Source organism: Pelobates fuscus, chromosome 9, assembly GCF_036172605.1.
Source record: "Pelobates fuscus isolate aPelFus1 chromosome 9, aPelFus1.pri, whole genome shotgun sequence".
Lineage (NCBI taxonomy): Eukaryota > Metazoa > Chordata > Amphibia > Anura > Pelobatidae > Pelobates > Pelobates fuscus.
The window spans coordinates 169629863-169651969 of NC_086325.1; the positions used below are offsets into that span (position 1 = coordinate 169629863).

Here is a 22107-nt window from a genome sequence, read left to right on the forward strand (position 1 = left end):
TCCTGTATTGAGGAATTGGATTCTGTGCTTCTCTGCTTCCTGTATTGAGGAATTGGATTCTGTGCTTCTCTGCTTCCTGTATTGAGGAATTGGATTCTGTGCTTCTCATAAAGATCTGAAATCTCCATTTCGTGCTACAATCACACATTAGGAGGCTCTCACAGATCACTCTGCACTGTGTAAGCTGGGAAATCTCTGTAAATTGTAGTGCAGAGCATTTGTGACCTTTAAAACATACACAAAGTAAAATAACTAGTTGTAGACTGTGCAAAACCAAACAATAATACAAAGTACTGCAGTCCAAATTCTCATAGATGGCTAATAAGCTCTCAGAAATCATATAGAAAGTAAAAGAGCCTCGAGTGGAATATGAGCCACCCCCACTTGAGTAACTCTGGAGGGATCAAACTTCCATCTTTGGATCCACCTTTATAAACCAGAATAGTGGACCAGGACCGATATTTCTTGCAATAATGACAAACTTTCAAATGAAAAAAAGCAGACTGCAGGATGTAAACTATTCTGAAACAGAGCAGCAGCCGGATGTCTCTCGCAGTGTAAGAGAGCTTAGCTAAGTGGATCTGCCAGAATCGAACTGCTGACCGTTTCAGTAACTCATCAGACGCCTCTTGCAATGTGTGTCCCCTGCAGCAGTCCGGTGTCAGCCCACATTGTGAGAGGCGTCTGGTGGCTACTGAGTTACTGAAACGGACTCTGTTACACTGAGAGAGATATCGGTCCTGGTCCACTATTCTGGATTATAAAGCTGGATCCAACGATCACAGGAAGTTTGATCCCTCCAGAGTTAGTCAAGTGAGTGTGAGGCATTAGCAGTAGAAAGAGGGAAGTGCTCATGCCATTGTACAGAACACTGTTGAGACCTCACTTGGAGTATTGTACACAGTACTGGAGACCCTATCTTCAGAAGGATATTGATACCTTAGAGAGAGTTCAGAGAAGGGCTACTAAACTGGTTCATGGATTGCAGGATAAAACTTACCAGGAAAGGTTAAAGGATCTTAACATGTATAGCTTGGAGGAAAGACGAGACAGGGGGGATATGATAGAAACATTTAAATACATAAAGGGAATCAACACAGTAAAGGAGGAGACTATATTTAAAAGAATAAAAAACTACCACAACAAGAGGGCATAGTCTTAAATTAGAGGGACAAAGGTTTAAAAATAATATCAGGAAGTATTACTTTACTGAGAGGGTAGTGGATGCATGGAATAGCCTTCCAGCTGAAGTGGTAGAGGTTAACACAGTAAAGGAGTTTAAGCATGCGTGGGATAGGTATAAGGCTATCCTAACTATAAGATAAGGCCAGGGACTAATGAAAGTATTTAGAAAACTGGGCAGACTAGATGGGCCGAATGGTTCTTATCTGCCGTCACATTCTATGTTTCTATGTACTCCCTTCTCCCCTATCACTGATTTTAAATTATTATCATTAAAAGTTAATTTTTATATTTGTTTCGTTATTTTTTGGTCCGGGCAAATCTTTCTTCTTTTTTGTCTTTCACACTCAAGGTCCATAGACCAGACGTCATTTCTTCTCCCACCTTGTTCTTAAGTTTCAGATTTTGTTTTACACATATTTTTGGTGAATGAAATAGTGGCACAATAAGAGCTTTCTAATTCAACTTATTTGTGTTTGATTGCACCTTAAAGTGATGCACACATATTACTCCATCCTCACTCACTGGTACTTTAACCCCTTAAAGACCAAACTTCTGAAATAAAAGGGAATCATGACATGTCACACATGTCATGTGTCCTTAAGGGGTTAAACTTTGTTTTCACTTCTATATTTTGTTATTGTGTATTTTTGGTTAGGGGTAACATAGGGTTAAGGTTAGGTTAGAGTTAAAGGAAGCACTGGGTCAGCGATAGGGTTGGCATTAACAATTACAAATGATAGATCCGAGACACCATGACTAATACTTGAATCGATTGTGAGTTCATTTTCACTAGTTGCTCTTGATGTGTAAAATATATTATAAGCAAAACTGTGATAAATGTGTGTTTTTCCATTTAGAAAAAAAAAAAGTTTAATATTTTATTCAAACTTCATGTAGTGTTAAAACCATATAGGATATTAAAACCATATCTGCCCTTTTAAACAACAGTATTTAATATGTATGGGTGCACTTAGGAGAAGCTCTTAAAGTGGAACAAACACAAAGTGCAAATTCTAGGTTTTGGTTCAGAAGTTGGGCAATTACCTCCGTCCTTAAGGGGGTAAAAAAATTATGTTTGGGGCAAAATTAGCACTAGTTGTGCCTGGGCTCAAGGATAAGCCCCCAGTAATTACTAAAGTGGATGGTATTCCAGTAATAGTTCATTTTAAAACACATCGTCTCCCTGGCCAGAGTATTGGGGAGACCAGGCCCCGCTACCCTTCTCGCGTACTTCGTTTGCAGTGTTTTATCACGTGTTACTTTATACTGTGCGCTAATTTGGCCCTAATTTATTGAGCTGTACAAATGTCGGACATTTTGTTGCACATGTGACAAGTTTATTTCTCTTTTAATGTCCGTATTTTCAATGTGCAAAGTTATCGCCAGTGAAAACCATATGAACTAAAGGGGATTTTTTTCCCCCCTAATAAATCCTATAGATGTCATGATAAAAGATAATCTAATCCTTTCCACGATTCTTTTTTTTCTCTTCAGACAATGAAACTGGCTCAGGTGAAGGTGCATCACAGGGAAGTAAGTATGGCATCACCTAATAGATTTAAATGACTTTGTTGCAAAGGTGTGTTCATGAAAATACTCACAATGTGACTGCGTATTACTGCACCGTCCTTCTTTCACTCATTTAACCTATTAACAGCTGGACTTCAGCAAAGGGTTAATGACATTCTAATGTCCCCTGTAGTGTTAGAGTAGGGTAGGTGTTCAGGTAACCAATTCAGAATATACATGGTGCGTTTTTCTGTAATGATTGAGTGAAGTCGGCCATCTTGGACCTGCATCACATACTACAAACTTTCGGAGGCAGTTAGTGATTAAATAAATAACAAAGACTCACAAGTTCAGACTGCAGCCACTTAGAACCAAGGATTTCCCATGCTGAGCTAATCGGCTTCTAGCATCCCACCGTGCGTGGAAGAAGACATATTGCTGCTTGATGCAGAGTGCCCACTGGAAGTCCAATGTAGTTAGGCACCTTTTATTCCTTAATCATAAATATTAAAAGGAAAGTGCTCTGACATCTTTAATATTTATCACAGCAACAGAGGGCCAGTTTGAAGCATAAATTGGTGGAGCACAGAGAAATGAAACGACTTATCAGGGCTCAAGGGCCATCCTCAGCATTTAATAAAAGTCCTCCCAGCTCTGAGTGTGCCTCATGTGGCTCCTTAAACAGACTATGCAGCCCCAGGGGGGTGTCTTTTAGGCCCACCCGTATTTCTAAACTAAAACCTGGAATTGGAGATTAATTTATTGTATTCATTTCATACAAAGTACAGTTCTACACTAACCCTGTTTGAAAAGTCAATACAGATTGTGTTGTGTGCCTTTGCAGCCGGCGCTGTGTGTTGAGGTAAGTACAATATGTGGAACAGACTGTGTTACCATTTGGAAAGTACTGAGAAATGGGCAAATCCTAATAACATGCAATTAAAATCTGACAGACTGATAGCAGCCATTAAAACAGATTCCGGCGCCACACTGTGTAAAGTATACATTGTAAACAGCATGGTGTTTGTCACGGCAGAGCCTCTCCAGTGCACGTACTGTAAGTAAACATTTTGTTTCAGGATGTGGAGAACCTGCCAGTCCTGTAGCTGGTGATTTGTTTGTAGTGAATGTAGAAGGAAGTTGTTGTATGGAGTAAAGATGTGCAGAAGGGCCGTTCGGAATGGATGGGGTGTTGTGTCTCTTCACAATGGACTGTTAGATATGTTATAAAGTGGAGTTGAGTAAAGAATTGCTCAGATTCCAGTAACTTGCTAATCAGACCCAAGCCTGGGGCTCCTCGTATATCCCTGCTTGAGCATAGGTGAGCAATGGGTGCAGGAATGAACTCCCCTTTATTTCCATCCTTAAAGCCACGGACTGAATTGTCCTAGATTTACCCTTCCTATTGGTCAGCACACAGCCTATAGACATTGGTCAGCCTCGCTCCGGTGTTGTAAAGTATCATACAAGCTTTGTATATTGTCCACCGGCTCTGTTATACTCTCTGTTCTTGTCCTTTTACGCCCTGCTCAGGAGAAGCAGCAGCGGGTCTGCCCAGCTTGTACATCTGAATAGTAAACTGTTTGCAAGTGATTTATAAATTATGGAGCTGAGCACCCATTAATTATGCTAGGCCAATACCCGGGGGTCCAAAAAACAGTTTTAAAGATTTATTTGTTCTTTTATTTTGCATTATTCCAGTTTTTCTGTATTTACAAAAAGTGCAAAAAACCCTTCCAGCAGCACTCTGCCTCCATCTCTGCCGCTTTCTAAAGGAGGTTGTGAGATCACTAGTGGCCATTAATTCCTAACAAAAAATATGGAACAGGCCAGACAGTGATTGGAGGTTCCTTCATGGGACGTTACAGAGCTTGTATCTTGGCATATGCTTAACGATTAGCCCATTGAAAGTAGAACTAGGACTGCGCCAAAGGTCTCCGCTGATGTTCTGCAGAATGAGGCACCATAAGCACTGAGTGAGCAGCTTTCCAAACCTGACTTCAGATAGGCAGAGAAACTACAAGCAAGTAGTGATTGCCTTGCGGTTTGCCTCTCCTTGTAATGCATACTCGGTGCTGTCAGTTAGTACATACATTGCTGGCATGAGGGGGCACGGCTAAAAACGCGCAGCATTCTGCAAAACATTAATTTATAGAGATCAGAGCATGCAAAAAATACAGCATGTTAATGAGGCCAAAACCCCACAAATGCATTAAAGTAGTATTGGTGCACGGTGTCCCTTTCAGTAATAAATGACATCATTCTGACTTTCGGTGAGGAGTTTCTTTATAGAGTCCTGTAAAATGCCTGCGCAAGGTGTATTGAATGCCATGTATAGATATTTATATAAAACGTGTCCCATCATCATCTCTATTTCTGTTTTTTTAATCATATCACCCTTTCAAATATTTGACGTGTGTGCATGTGGGTTTTAGCGACATAATAGGAATTCCTAGTATGGAAAAGACATTTTTCTCGTGTTATCTTGAAATATCAGATGGTTCTTGCCCTCATTGTATTACATCAGACTGTCAGGGACCCTATCACAGCTTTTTCTATTTAATAATACATTATGCTGCCTTGTGGAATTAATTGCTGTATGGGTAGATTTTGCTGACAGCCAGTGAGATGGGCCAGTATCACACTGTTTGCTCCCTCCAACCTCCTCCATATGTGCAGTACCAGACTCCATTATAGTGATACTTAAAGGAAGATTGTTACCAGGCCTGCTCATTATTATGCTTCTCATCTTACAAGTAACGCTAAGTAGACAGTTACAGTCAGTCTCCCTTGCTATGAGTAGCTCTAAGTGGACAGTTACAGCCGGTCTCCCTTGCTATGAGTAGCTCTAAGTGGACAGTTACAGCCGGTCTCCCATGCTGTGAGTAGCTCTAAGTGGACAGTTACAGTCAGTCTCCCTTGCTGTGAGTAGCTCTAAGTGGACAGCTACAGTCAGTCTCCCTTGCTGTGAGTAGCTCTAAGTGGACAGTTACAGTCGGTCTCCCATGATGTGAGTAGCTCTAAGTAGACAGTTACTGTCAGTCTCTCTTGCTGTGAGTAGCTCTAAGTGGACAGTTACAGTCAGTCTCTCTTGCTGTGAGTAGCTCTAAGTAGACAGTTACTGTCAGTCTCTCTTGCTGTGAGTAGCTCTAAGTGGAAAGTTACAGTCAGTCTCCCTTGCTGTGAGTAGCTCTAAGTGGACAGTTACAGCCGGTCTCCCATGCTGTGAGTAGCTCTAAGTGGACAGTTACAGTCGGTCTCCCTTGCTGTGAGTAGCTCTAAGTAGACAGTTACTGTCAGTCTCTCTTGCTGTGAGTAGCTCTAAGTGGACAGTTACAGTTAGTCTCCCTTGCTGTGAGTAGCTCTAAGTGGACAGTTACAGTCGTTCTCCCTTGCTGTGAGTAGTCTGTCTCCCTTTCTGTGAGTAGCTCTAAGTGGACAGTTACAGTCGTTCTCCCTTGCTGTGAGTAGTCGGTCTCCCTTGCTGTGAGTAGCTCTAAGTGGACAGTTACAGTCGGTCTCCCTTGCTGTGAGTAGCTCTAAGTGGACAGTTACAGTCAGTCTCCCTTGCTGTGAGTAGTCTGTCTCCCTTGCTGTGAGTAGCTCTAAATGGACAGTTACAGTCGGTCTCCCTTGCTGTGAGTAGCTCTAAGTGGACAGTTACAGTCGGTCTCCCTTGCTGTGAGTAGTCGGTCTCCCTTGCTGTGAGTAGCTCTAAGTGGACAGTTACAGTCGGTCTCCCTTGCTGTGAGTAGCTCTAAGTGGACAGTTACAGTCAGTCTCCCTTGCTGTGAGTAGTCTGTCTCCCTTGCTGTGAGTAGCTCTAAATGGACAGTTACAGTCGGTCTCCCTTGCTGTGAGTAGCTCTAAGTGGACAGTTACAGTCGGTCTCCCTTGCTGTGAGTAGTCTGTCTCTCTTGCTGTGAGTAGCTCTAAGTGGACAGTTACAGTCGGTCTCCCTTGCTGCGAGTAGCTCTAAGTGGACAGTTACAGTCAGTCTCCCTTGCTGTGAGTAGTCTGTCTCTCTTGCTGTGAGTAGCTCTAAGTGGACAGTTACAGTCGGTCTCCCTTGCTGTGAGTAGCTCTAAGTGGACAGTTACAGTCAGTCTCCCTTGCTGTGAGTAGCTGTCAGTAAGTCATATTGCATGGATCGTGGCTTCCATCTGCTCTACGGAGGGACTTTTGGGTCATTGTTTTGTCAAACGTTCTGCTTTTCAATGTCTTTTTGTGCAGTCCAGTCATTCATCTCAACGTGCTAGCATACATATTTTCATTCTTACAGACAATTTTCGATACACGTGTGACATCTGTGGCAAAAAATACAAATATTACAGCTGCTTCCAGGAGCACAGGGACTTGCATGCAGTGGATGGTAAGTATTCTTCTCATTTCTCACAATCTAGGAATCTAGTACTTAGACCCATTCTGTAACAGGATCATTTCTGAGGGAGACTGGCTCATTGTGCTGTATAATTCTATCCAATAAACGAAGCTCTACTCCCTGATTGTCATCCAAACACACAATGCTCACATGGACTCGTAAATAGGGAATTACACATTGAATCCACAATTCCACTTCTCAAGTATTGCTTTCAGCTGGACTGTTTTGGTCTAAATTTGGCAATCCCTTTTTAAATACCCCCCAATTCTTGTTTGGTGAATAAACTCAATAGGTGTGAAGCCGTATGGGATTTATATGAAATGTGGTGTTTTTCAGCCCCGAATTTCTTATAAAACTCCAGATAGCCAACAATATGCGGTACTGTGTCTGAAGTCGTGGGAACCTGCCCTCACTCAGTAATACTGCACTGCCACCAGCAGGGGGCACCATTGAGCACAACCAGGTCTTACAGTAAAATATGACAGGGTACTACATAAATTACCAGCACAGTCTTTGGATACCAGCACACTTGCCAGCATCATACAGTCTATTCGTCTCTTTAACAAACCTTTACATCTCTATAAATGTCTTTACTAACCCTGTATATCTAGGATATAGCTCGGCTCTTTACTAACCCTGTATATCTGGGATATAGCTATTTACTAACCCTGTATATCTGGGATATAGCTATTTACTAACCCTGTATATCTGGGATATAGCTCTTTAATAACCCTGTATATCTGGGATACAGCTATTTACTAACCCTGTATATCTGGGATACAGCTATTTACTAACCCTGTATATCTGGGATATAGCTCTTTACTAACCCTGTATATCTGGGATATAGCTAGTTACTAACCCTGTATATCTGGGATATAGCTCTTTACTAACCCTGTATATCTGGGATACAGCTATTTACTAACCCTGTATATCTGGGATACAGCTATTTACTAACCCTGTATATCTGGGATACGGCTATTTACTAACCCTGTATATCTGGGATATAGCTCGGCTCTTTACTAACCCTGTATATCTGGGATATAGCTATTTACTAACCCTGTATATCTGGGATATAGCTCGGCTCTTTACTAACCCTGTATATCTGGGATACAGCTCTTTACTAACCCTGTATATCTGGGATATAGTTTTTTACTAGCCCTGTATATCTGGTATATAGCTGTTTACTAACCATGTATATCTGGGATACAGCTCTTTACTAACCCTGTATATCTGGGATATAGCTCTTTACTAACCCTGTATATCTGGGATATAGCTATTTACTAACCCTGTATATCTGGGATACAGCTATTTACTAACCCTGTATATCTGGGATATAGCATTTACTAACCCTGTATATCTGGGATATAGCATTTACTAACCCTGTATATCTGGGATATAGCTCTTTACTAACCCTGTATATCTGGGATATAGCATTTACTAACCCTGTATATCTGGGATATAGCATTTACTAACCCTGTATATCTGGGATATAGCTCTTTACTAACCCTGTATATCTGGGATACAGCTATTTACTAACCCTGTATATCTGGGATACAGCTATTTACTAACCCTGTATATCTGGGATATAGCTCGGCTCTTTACTAACCCTGTATATCTGGGATATAGTTTTTTACTAGCCCTGTATATCTGGTATATAGCTGTTTACTAACCCTGTATATCTGGGATATAGCTCTTTACTAACCCTGTATATCTGGGATATAGCTCGGCTCTTTACTAACCCTGTGTATCTGGGACACAGCTATTTACTAACCCTGTATATCTGGGACACAGCTCTTTACTAACCCTGTATATCTGGGATACAGCTATTTACTAACCCTGTATATCTGGGATACAGCTCTTTACTAACCCTGTATATCTGGGATATAGCTCTTTACTAACCCTGTGTATCTGGGATACAGCTATTTACTAACCCTGTATATCTGGGATACAGCTCTTTACTAACCCTGTATATCTGGGATACAGCTATTTACTAACCCTGTATATCTGGGATACAGCTATTTACTAACTCTGTATATCTGGGATACAGCTCTTTACTAACCCTGTATATCTGGGATACAGCTATTTACTAACCCTGTATATCTGGGATACAGCTATTTACTAACCCTGTATATCTGGGATATAGCTCTTTACTAACCCTGTATATCTGGGATATAGCTATTTACTAACCCTGTATATCTGGGATATAGCTATTTACTAACCCTGTATATCTGGGATATAGCTCGGCTCTTTACTAACCATGTAAATCTGGGATACAGCTCTTTACTAACCCTGTATATCTGGGATATAGTTTTTTACTAGCCCTGTATATCTGGTATATAGCTATTTACTTACCCTGTATATCTGGGATATAGCTCTTTACTAACCCTGTATATCTGTGATACAGCTATTTACTAACCCTGTATATCTGGGATACAGCTATTTACTAACCCTGTGTATCTGGGATATAGCTCGGCTCTTTACTAACCCTGTATATCTGGGATATAGCTATTCACTAACCCTGTATATCTGGGATATAGCTGTTTACTAACCCTGTATATCTGGGATACAGCTCTTTACTAACCCTGTATATCTGGGATATAGCTATTTACTAATCCTGTATATCTGGGATATAGCTATTTACTAACCCTGTATATCTGGGATATAGCTGGTATATCTGAGATACAGCTATTTACTAACCCTGTATATCTGGGATATAGCTCTGTACTAACCCTGTATATCTGGGACACAGCTATTTACTAACCCTGTATATCTGGGATATAGCTATTTACTAACCCTGTATATCTGGGATACGGCTCTTTATTAACCCTGTATATCTGGGATACAGCTATTTACTAACCCTGTATATATTGGTTATAGCTATTTACAAACCCTGTATATCTGTGGTACGGCTCTTTACTAACCCTGTATATCTGGGATACAGCTATTTACTAACCCTGTATATCTGGGATACGGCTCTTTATTAACCCTGTATATCTGGGATATAGCTATTTACTAACCCTGTATATCTGGGATATAGCTGGTATATCTGAGATACAGCTATTTACTAACCCTGTATATCTGGGATATAGCTCTGTACTAACCCTGTATATCTGGGACACAGCTATTTACTAACCCTGTATATCTGGAATACAGCTCTTTACTAACACTGTATATCTGGGATATAGCTATTTACTTACCCTGTATATCTGGAATACAGCTCTTTACTAACCCTGTATATCTGGGATATATCTACTAACTCTGTGTATCTGGGATATAGCTCTGCTCATAGCCACTACCCCCCTGAGCGTTACCTGGGTCCCTAGGTGCAGAAGAAGCCGGATAGCTCTATTCACCATAAGTACATCCTATGCAGAGAGCTGAGCCATTAAGTGTGGCTCTGCTTAGCTCAGTGGAGGGGCTGGAGCCATGGAAGCCTGGTGAGATAGAGGCAAGTTGTCAAATTGTTCTAAAATAATTTGACAAATAAAACTGTGAGGACACCAGGGAACTCCTATTACCACGACTACTTCAGTGGTCCAATTTATTAGACTATCCTGTAGCTGGGGACGGTTGCTTTTAGCAGTTCTCATACATTACATTTGTAATTTGCAAATAATTAAACCATAAATCTAAGATTAATATTTTATTGAGTCAACCAGGTGGTTTGGGGTAAATGTTTGTAACATGATATTATTGTGGCTTAATAATCCCACTTAGTGCAGATGTCATCGTATTACAGTAAGTGCTATACTTGCTGCCCTGTAAAGTATGTCATTGTGGCCTTCCCAGATTTACTCCTAACACCATGACCACCTCATTGGTTTAAAATGGTCATGGTGCCTGGAATCTGTATGTGCAGAGTTTCCAAGCTGGATAATGTAAATTCTGTGCCACACCTGCCCTTGCTGAACTTGCTTCCCCTCCCATGAGGGAGAGTGACGTCAGCTGAGGGGGAGCGGGCTTCAGGGAGATCTTGGCCTTTTTTACTGATCCTGGAATGGAGGTAAGTTTGGGATTTTAGTTAGTTGTGGGGGGGCGGGTGGCTTGGACAATCTTTAACCAAACATTGTTTTTGTTTGGAGTAAGCCTATAAATTGGATGCGATGGCACTCTCTGTGAATTATTAATAACCCATTGATCTAGTTAGTGCAGTTAGTGCAGAGTCCTGTCCATTCATTAAATAGCCCCGTTTCCTCCTGCAGAGTATTTACTGTGCCATGGACACAGTGCAAGCTGTGTAATAAATAATAAAACACTGGTAATATTTACATTAAAGGATATACGTTTTATTTCCGTCCACGTGGCTGTGCTGGTAATTTGGGACTGTGCTGGTACATGCAGATTATTTAGGCTAGGATTTATTACATGAATGAATCGTGGTCTGAATTAAAACGCCCTAAACTATTCTAGTAAATTGGTTGTTTGTTTATGAATGTTTCACTTTTTGTTCCTTTTATTTCCCCCATATTTATTTTGATGAGGTTGAGAACATACATTTATATCTTTTATTTTTATCTTTTTTTTTTATTCTTTTTTTATCGTTCCTTTTTTTAGACACCTATATCCATATGATGGTAACTTCAGGGGACGCAAAAGAAGAGGACCCTGAACCGTTTCTGAAACTTGGTCCAAGTATGATCGCATGTGGCTTGTAGTGTGTTGGGCTGTGTGCTTCCTGTGGGCACTTCTCATGGTCGTAGACGCTCCTCATGTTAATGTTTTGAACCCTTACTCCCCTGGATTTTTTTATTTGGTTGTGTATAATGTTCAGCATATAACAGCCTGCCAATGCATTTAGTCTGCTGTTTAGCAATACCTAAAAATGTAAGTTTATGTAAATGTAGTCCGTTTTAAATCAATAAAGTGACACAAATCGAAGTGCTGCCTAGTGAAGACCAGTGTTGGAGCAGATGAAGAGGGGACATAATGCACACGGGGGTGAGAACACAACCCTATCCTGTATGTTGGTACAGACGTAGAATGGACCTGACAAATTCACTTTATTTTTTTTTTAATGCTATAAGACTACAAGTGACTACAGGATATCAAATATCGTAGAGTAATCAAAGCCTGTGGAGCCTCTGCTCTAGTTGTAGCTCTGTGGATTGGGTATAGCGCTATGTTTGTTCCTGTGTTGGAAGACGATATAGTAGTTTTTATCAAGTATTTGTAATGTTTTGTTTTATAGATTTTGTCAGCAGCTGTAGGTGGAGAATAAAATGAACAAATGTGAGGTTCCTGACAATTGAATTAAATCCCAAATGTTTGGTCCACTTCCTTCGTTCCGTTACACAATTCTTAATTTTTAGGATATTTCTTGATATTTTGTGAAAGTTTACCTGGAATACCACAGATTGAATGCTGAGCTGGTAGCTGCGTGAAGATTTTAAGCATGTCTGTAGAATTTGCCCATTTCTAATATTAATAAAGTGAATTATGCTTCCAGATAGGTGTAAATGCGTACTGTAGATATTAAGGTAACGACACGGTGCCCAGTTACTCCTAGAACTCATTTGATGGGTTTTCTGGCCCCGATAAAAGTGTTCCATTTTCTTGTAATTAGTATAATGGCTCCCATGCATTATGTTAATTAACCATTCCTGTCTGCGGTTTTCTTAGTCGCTCAGGCACGTTTTAGCACGGTTTAAAGCGACACTGATTCCTGCCTCTCTCTCTTTATTCAATTCCTGCAGAAACCGGTAATTACACGTGTGAATTCTGCGGAAAGCAATACAAATACTACACTCCGTATCAGGAACACGTGGCTCTCCACGCGCCTCTCAGTGAGTATGGGTTTTAGTCCATTGCAATTTCAGGATGCATTAATTTTTCATCTCAACTCAAGGCACCTTAATAAGATTGGTTATATTTCATGCTGCATTATAAACCCATTGGGTGTCAGCCATGATCTCTTATTGCATTTAGTCATTCTATTTTCTCCCCACTAGAGGGCACTTTCAGCCACGACATAGAACACAAAGTACCAAACAACTATGAAGAAACAAACAGCAACTCTCAGCATTCAAGCGGTGAGTGTGTGATGGAGTGATCGCACGGGACTGCTGGTCACACTGTTACTGGGAGGTTTCATTGCCATGGCCGAGAGTATGTAACAGCTCTATTTTACAATGAATGTTCGGCTATTTTTTCACATTATTGCGGAGTTGAACATCTGCATAGGATGTATGGAGCAGGGGCCTCGATAATCCTTTCTGCTAATTGGATAACATGGTAAAACCACCAAAGAGTGCCAAATATTGCACAGACAAACCTCTAACCCCATGGGACTGTTTGCCTCACCATTGTTTAATAGATATAGAGAGATTTTTTTTTAATGTGCATGTTAACTCAAGTGCAACTGATCAGTACTGCAACATAAGTTTGTTGATAATGTTTTATACCCTGAATCAGTCAATTCGATGGAACATTTCCTGTGTTCTATTATTGTTACACTATGATCAGAGGCGTCTAAGGATCTCTGAACCAGAATAGTGGCATCATTTTATGCATGTAACGCACGTGGAACAATATTTGGTGGGATCTCACATACCACATGTAGTATGTACTGCTTTCTGAGCCCTTTTCACGTTATAACAATGAATTGCCAGATTCGGAGTGTAGTAAATTACCTGAGGGATCTAACACATTAATGTGGCCTTCCCATCAGGTTCCAGCAGAACGCACGGAATGTCAGACATGGTGGTAGCCGGGAATATTACAGCCTGGCAGAAAGGTGAGTTCAGTGTTAACTATGTACAGCCACACAAAGCTTACTTACAGAGCAGGAATACCACGAGAGACACAGCCACATACACATCAGTAAATCCACTAGAGATACAGGGATAACACAAGAGACAGGGCAGATACATAGCAGAAAATCCACGAGAGATACAGCTATACACAGAGCAGGGATACATAGCAGAAAATCCACAAGAGATACAGCCACACACAGAGCAGGAATACCACGCAAGATACAGCTATACACAGAGCAGGAATACCACGGGAGACAAAGCCACATACAGAGCAGGACAGCTATACACAGAGCAGGGATACATAGCAGAAAATCCACAAGAGATACAGCCACACACAGAGCAGGAATACCACGGGAGACAAAGCCACATACAGAGCAGGAACACCACGAGAGACACAGCCACATACACATCAGAAAATCCGATAGAGATACAGGGATAACACAAGAGACAGGGCACATACATAGCAGAAACCCATGAGAGATACAGCCAAACACAGAGCAGGAATACCACGAGAGAGACTGCCACATACATAGCAGAAAATCCACGAGAGATATAGTTATACACAGAGCAGGGATACATAGCAGAAAATCCACGAGAGATACAGCTATACACAGAGCAGGGATACCACGAGAGACACAGCCACATACAGAGCAGAAAATCCAAAAGAGACACAGCCACATACACATCAGAAAATCCACTAGAGATACAGGAATACCACGAGAGACAGGGCACATACATAGCAGAAACCCATGAGAGATACAGCCAAACACAGAGCAGGAATACCACGAGAGAGACTGCCACATACCTAGCAGAAAATCCACAAGAGATACAGCTATACACAGAGCAGGGATACATAGCAGAAAATCCACGAGAGATACAGCCACACACAGAGCAGGAATACCACGCAAGATACAGCTATACACAGAGCAGGAATACCTCGAGAGACAAAGCCACATACAGAGCAGGAATACCACGAGAGATACAGCTATACACAGAGCAGGGGTACAGAACAGAAAATCCACGAGAGATACAGCCACACACAGAGCAGAAATACAACGCAAGATACAGCTATACACAGAGCAGGAATACCACGAGAGATACAGCCACACACAGAGCAGGAATACCACGAAAGACAAAGCCACATACAGAGCAGGAATACCACGAGAGATACAGCTATACACAGAGCAGGAATACCACGAGAGATACAGCCACACACAGAGCAGGAATACCTAAAGAGACACAGCCACACACAGGGCAGGAATGCCATGAAAGACACAGCCACACACAGAGGAGTAATACCACAAGTGAAGAACATTATTTGTATAGGAATACAGAATATAAATGGTAAAAATTATAATTTTGTCCTTTTGATTACTTTAGAACCGGCCAATCAAATTATTCCCAGTTCATTTCCATTATTACAAAGTAAGTTCCTGTGTTCCTGTCCATGTGTTTGTTGTAAGATTATTGGGATTATACCTCTCTGTTTCCCCCCCTCCCCCCTTCTGTAGAGGGACAGTGAGTCCATGTTTTCTATGGAGAATCAGAATCTCATTCAGTTTGGAAGCTGGCGTAGAGGGCGTCATACAGTGCTTTCTGCTTTGTATAAATAGACTGAAACTGAGATAGGTCATACCGATCACAGTGTATCGCTATCTGGGTTTCTTACATGTGACTGGACGTAATGTTATATAGCTTGTGCGGTTTTACCCTTTACTTTACTAAGTAGTAGAATTGTTCATTCATTTTAAGACATTATTGATCGAGCTTTATCTGAGATTTAATGGAACTTCTTCTGTATTCTGTGTTTCTTGTGGTTTGCACGCCAACTCAAATGGATTAACATTGTCACGCCTTAGTAAAGGTTATCTTGTCTCTCTCGTGGCTTATCAGACATTACCTGAGACAGGGCAGCTTTTACTTAAAGTAAAGTATTCCTTATACATGGTTTGGCTCATTATTCACAGTCTTTGTATAAGTATCAGTTCCCTTTCATGGTGGTCAGTGCTTGATGGCATATGTGTGTGGTTTTATTCTCATATAAGTGTCTTTATTAAATCCTCACCCTCTCTTCTGGATAGCTAGGGTTTATGTTTTGAGACGATAGACCATACTGAGGACATTCTGTGGCCAGCAATCTCCTTAGAAGCTGTACAGGTTATGTGGGTGGGTCTATAGATATGTGATGAGGCTGAGCCCCTTTCAGTAGGGGTTTGTGGGGATAGATTTGGGATATTTCAACCTTGTAGCATTTAGTAACAATATTCATTGTGTTTCTCTTGAATCTTCCGAGGCAAGGGATGGAAGAAAAAAATAAAAAGAAAAGAGGAACCGAGTAACAAGCCAGTGAAAGAAGAGAAAGGTGCTAAATCAGAAGGTGCGTCATCAAGACAGTGGGCTCATCCACATTGTCACTCTGGCCCCACCGAGTCTGTAACGCACGCCTGTTACCCTTAGCCAGAGGTCATTTACCTGTATATCCAGAGAGGAAATTAACACTCAGCCACACTACTGATAAACCTACATCATCCAGCAGTCGCAGTGGGTAACCAGTCAGCCATTATCACTGTACTCAGCGCAGTCAGACCCACTATCTGACACACAGTAACCAGTCAGCCATTATCACTGTACTCAGTGCAGTCAGACCCACTATCTGACACAGTAACCAGTCAGCCATTATCACTGTACTCAGCGCAGTAAGACCCACTATCTGACACACAGTAACCAGTCAGCCATTATCACTGTACTCAGTGCAGTCAGACCCACTATCTGACACAGTAACCAGTCAGCCATTATCACTGTACTCAGCGCAGTCAGACCCACTATCTGACACAGTAACCAGTCAGCCATTATCACTGTACTCAGTGCAGTCAGACCCACTATCTGACACAGTAACCAGTCAGCCATTATCACTGTACTCAGCGCAGTCAGACCCACTATCTGACACAGTAACCAGTCAGCCATTATCACTGTACTCAGCACAGTCAGACCCACTATCTGACACAGTAACCAGTCAGCCATTATTACTGTACTCAGCACAGTCAGACCCACTATCTGACACAGTAACCAGTCAGCCATTATCACTGTACTCAGCGCAGTAAGACCCACTATCTGACACAGTAACCAGTCAGCCATTATCACTGTACTCAGCGCAGTCAGACCCACTATCTGACACACAGTAACCAGTCAGCCATTATCACTGTACTCAGTGCAGTCAGACCCACTATCTGACACAGTAACCAGTCAGCCATTATCACTGTACTCAGTGCAGTCAGACCCACTATCTGACACAGTAACCAGTCAGCCATTATCACTGTACTCAGCGCAGTAAGACCCACTATCTGACACAGTAACCAGTCAGCCATTATCACTGTACTCAGCGCAGTCAGACCCACTATCTGACACAGTAACCAGTCAGCCATTATCACTGTACTCAGCACAGTCAGACCCACTATCTGACACAGTAACCAGTCAGCCATTATTACTGTACTCAGCACAGTCAGACCCACTATCTGACACAGTAACCAGTCAGCCATTATCACTGTACTCAGCGCAGTAAGACCCACTATCTGACACAGTAACCAGTCAGCCATTATCACTGTACTCAGCGCAGTCAGACCCACTATCTGACACAGTAACCAGTCAGCCATTATCACTGTACTCAGCGCAGTAAGACCCACTATCTGACACAGTAACCAGTCAGCCATTATCACTGTACTCAGTGCAGTCAGACCCACTATCTGACACAGTAACCAGTCAGCCATTATCACTGTACTCAGTGCAGTCAGACCCACTATCTGACACAGTAACCAGTCAGCCATTATCACTGTACTCAGCGCAGTCAGACCCACTATCTGACACACAGTAACCAGTCAGCCATTATCACTGTACTCAGCGCAGTAAGACCCACTATCTGACACAGTAACCAGTCAGCCATTATCACTGTACTCAGCGCAGTCAGACCCACTATCTGACACAGTAACCAGTCAGCCATTATCACTGTACTCAGCGCAGTCAGACCCACTATCTGACACAGTAACCAGTCAGCCATTATCACTGTACTCAGCACAGTCAGACCCACTATCTGACACAGTAACCAGTCAGCCATTATCACTGTACTCAGCACAGTCAGACCCACTATCTGACACACAGTAACCAGTCAGCCATTATCACTGTACTCAGTGCAGTCAGACCCACTATCTGACACAGTAACCAGTCAGCCATTATCACTGTACTCAGCGCAGTCAGACCCACTATCTGACACACAGTAACCAGTCAGCCATTATCACTGTACTCAGCGCAGTCAGACCCACTATCTGACACAGTAACCAGTCAGCCATTATCACTGTACTCAGCGCAGTCAGACCCACTATCTGACACAGTAACCAGTCAGCCATTATCACTGTACTCAGCACAGTCAGACCCACTATCTGACACACAGTAACCAGTCAGCCATTATCACTGTACTCAGCGCAGTCAGACCCACTATCTGACACAGTAACCAGTCAGCCATTATCACTGTACTCAGCGCAGTCAGACCCACTATCTGACACAGTAACCAGTCAGCCATTATCACTGTACTCAGTGCAGTCAGACCCAATATCTGACACAGTAACCAGTCAGCCATTATCACTATCTGACACCGTAACCAGTCAGCCATTATCACTGTACTCAGCGCAGTCAGACCCACTATCTGACACAGTAACCAGTCAGCCATTATCACTGTACTCAGTGCAGTCAGACCCACTATCTGACACAGTAACCAGTCAGCTATTATCACTGTACTCAGCGCAGTAAGACCCACTATCTGACACAGTAACCAGTCAGCCATTATCACTGTACTCAGCACAGTCAGACCCACTATCTGACACAGTAACCAGTCAGCCATTATCACTGTACTCAGCGCAGTCAGACCCACTATCTGACACAGTAACCAGTCAGCCATTATCACTGTACTCAGCACAGTCAGACCCACTATCTGACACAGTAACCAGTCAGCCATTATCACTGTACTCAGCACAGTCAGACCCACTATCTGACACACAGTAACCAGTCAGCCATTATCACTGTACTCAGTGCAGTCAGACCCACTATCTGACACAGTAACCAGTCAGCCATTATCACTGTACTCAGCGCAGTCAGACCCACTATCTGACACACAGTAACCAGTCAGCCATTATCACTGTACTCAGCGCAGTCAGACCCACTATCTGACACAGTAACCAGTCAGCCATTATCACTGTACTCAGCGCAGTCAGACCCACTATCTGACACAGTAACCAGTCAGCCATTATCACTGTACTCAGCACAGTCAGACCCACTATCTGACACACAGTAACCAGTCAGCCATTATCACTGTACTCAGCGCAGTCAGACCCACTATCTGACACAGTAACCAGTCAGCCATTATCACTGTACTCAGCGCAGTCAGACCCACTATCTGACACAGTAACCAGTCAGCCATTATCACTGTACTCAGTGCAGTCAGACCCAATATCTGACACAGTAACCAGTCAGCCATTATCACTATCTGACACCGTAACCAGTCAGCCATTATCACTGTACTCAGCGCAGTCAGACCCACTATCTGACACAGTAACCAGTCAGCCATTATCACTGTACTCAGTGCAGTCAGACCCACTATCTGACACAGTAACCAGTCAGCTATTATCACTGTACTCAGCGCAGTAAGACCCACTATCTGACACAGTAACCAGTCAGCCATTATCACTGTACTCAGCACAGTCAGACCCACTATCTGACACAGTAACCAGTCAGCCATTATCACTGTACTCAGTGCAGTCAGACCCAATATCTGACACAGTAACCAGTCAGCCATTATCACTATCTGACACCGTAACCAGTCAGCCATTATCACTGTACTCAGCGCAGTCAGACCCACTATCTGACACAGTAACCAGTCAGCCATTATCACTGTACTCAGCGCAGTCAGACCCACTATCTGACACCGTAACCAGTCAGCCATTATCACTGTACTCAGCGCAGTCAGACCCACTATCTGACACAGTAACCAGTCAGCCATTATCACTGTACTCAGCGCAGTCAGACCCACTATCTGACACAGTAACCAGTCAGCCATTATCACTGTACTCAGCACAGTCAGACCCACTATCTGACACACAGTAACCAGTCAGCCATTATCACTGTACTCAGCACAGTCAGAACCACTATCTGACACAGTAACCAGTCAGCCATTATCACTGTACTCAGTGCAGTCAGACCCACTATATGACACAGTAACCAGTCAGCCATTATCACTGTACTCAGTGCAGTCAGACCCACTATCTGACACAGTAACCAGTCAGCCATTATCACTGTACTCAGCGCAGTCAGACCCACTATCTGACACCGTAACCAGTCAGCCATTATCACTGTACTCAGCGCAGTCAGACCCACTATCTGACACAGTAACCAGTCAGCCATTATCACTGTACTCAGTGCAGTCAGACCCACTATCTGACACACAGTAACCAGTCAGCCATTATCACTGTACTCAGCACAGTCAGACCCACTATCTGACACACAGTAACCAGTCAGCCATTATCACTGTACTCAGCACAGTCAGAACCACTATCTGACACAGTAACCAGTCAGCCATTATCACTGTACTCAGTGCAGTCAGACCCACTATATGACACAGTAACCAGTCAGCCATTATCACTGTACTCAGCGCAGTCAGACCCACTATCTGACACAGTAACCAGTCAGCCATTATCACTGTACTCAGTGCAGTCAGACCCACTATCTGACACAGTAACCAGTCAGCCATTATCACTGTACTCAGTGCAGTCAGACCCACTATCTGACACAGTAACCAGTCAGCCATTATCACTGTACTCAGCGCAGTCAGACCCACTATCTGACACAGTAACCAGTCAGCCATTATCACTGTACTCAGCGCAGTCAGACCCACTATCTGACACAGTAACCAGTCAGCCATTATCACTGTACTCAGCGCAGTCAGACCCACTATCTGACACCGTAACCAGTCAGCCATTATCACTGTACTCAGCGCAGTCAGACCCACTATCTGACACAGTAACCAGTCAGCCATTATCACTGTACTCAGCGCAGTCAGACCCACTATCTGACACAGTAACCAGTCAGCCATTATCACTGTACTCAGCGCAGTCAGACCCACTATCTGACACAGTAACCAGTCAGCCATTATCACTGTACTCAGCGCAGTCAGACCCACTATCTGACACAGTAACCAGTCAGCCATTATCACTGTACTCAGCGCAGTCAGACCCACTATCTGACACAGTAACCAGTCAGCCATTATCACTGTACTCAGCGCAGTCAGACCCACTATCTGACACAGTAACCAGTCAGCCATTATCACTGTACTCAGCGCAGTCAGACCCACTATCTGACACAGTAACCAGTCAGCCATTATCACTGTACTCAGCGCAGTCAGACCCACTATCTGACACAGTAACCAGTCAGCCATTATCACTGTACTCAGCGCAGTCAGACCCACTATCTGACACAGTAACCAGTCAGCCATTATCACTGTACTCAGCGCAGTCAGACCCACTATCTGACACAGTAACCAGTCAGCCATTATCACTGTACTCAGCGCAGTCAGACCCACTATCTGACACAGTAACCAGTCAGCCATTATCACTGTACTCAGTGCAGTTAGACCCACTATCTGACACAGTAACCAGTCAGCCATTATCACTGTACTCAGTGCAGTCAGACCCACTATCTGACACAGTAACCAGTCAGCCATTATCACTGTACTCAGCGCAGTCAGACCCACTATCTGACACAGTAACCAGTCAGCCATTATCACTGTACTCAGCGCAGTCAGACCCACTATCTGACACAGTAACCAGTCAGCCATTATCACTGTACTCAGCACAGTCAGACCCACTATCTGACACAGTAACCAGTCAGCCATTATCACTGTACTCAGCGCAGTCAGACCCACTATCTGACACAGTAACCAGTCAGCCATTATCACTGTACTCAGCGCAGTCAGACCCACTATCTGACACAGTAACCAGTAAGCCATTATCACTGTACTCAGCGCAGTCAGACCCACTATCTGACACCGTAACCAGTCAGCCATTATCACTGTACTCAGCGCAGTCAGACCCACTATCTGACACAGTAACCAGTCAGCCATTATCACTGTACTCAGTGCAGTTAGACCCACTATCTGACACAGTAACCAGTCAGCCATTATCACTGTACTCAGTGCAGTCAGACCCACTATCTGACACAGTAACCAGTCAGCCATTATCACTG

At 42.9% G+C, this 22107-nt stretch overlaps 1 protein-coding gene across 9 annotated transcripts in view; it reads left to right on the forward strand.

Annotated features, from left to right (window-relative positions):
• The window catches only part of LOC134573370 (zinc finger protein 618-like), a 110057-nt gene that overhangs the window by 67461 nt on the left and 20489 nt on the right, over positions 1-22107 (forward strand). For 5 of the 9 annotated variants that reach the window (XM_063433081.1, XM_063433085.1, XM_063433082.1 and 2 more), the window contains 8 exons: positions 2680-2718; positions 6977-7066; positions 11630-11707; positions 12769-12858; positions 13024-13104; positions 13743-13808; positions 15208-15252; positions 16121-16204. In XM_063433081.1, coding sequence (XP_063289151.1) covers positions 2680-2718; positions 6977-7066; positions 11630-11707; positions 12769-12858; positions 13024-13104; positions 13743-13808; positions 15208-15252; positions 16121-16204 — 573 coding nt within the window. The remainder of the gene's footprint in view (positions 1-2679; positions 2719-6976; positions 7067-11629; positions 11708-12768; positions 12859-13023; positions 13105-13742; positions 13809-15207; positions 15253-16120; positions 16205-22107) is intronic. The other 4 variants (XM_063433086.1, XM_063433087.1, XM_063433089.1 and 1 more) reach the window with 3 other exon arrangements.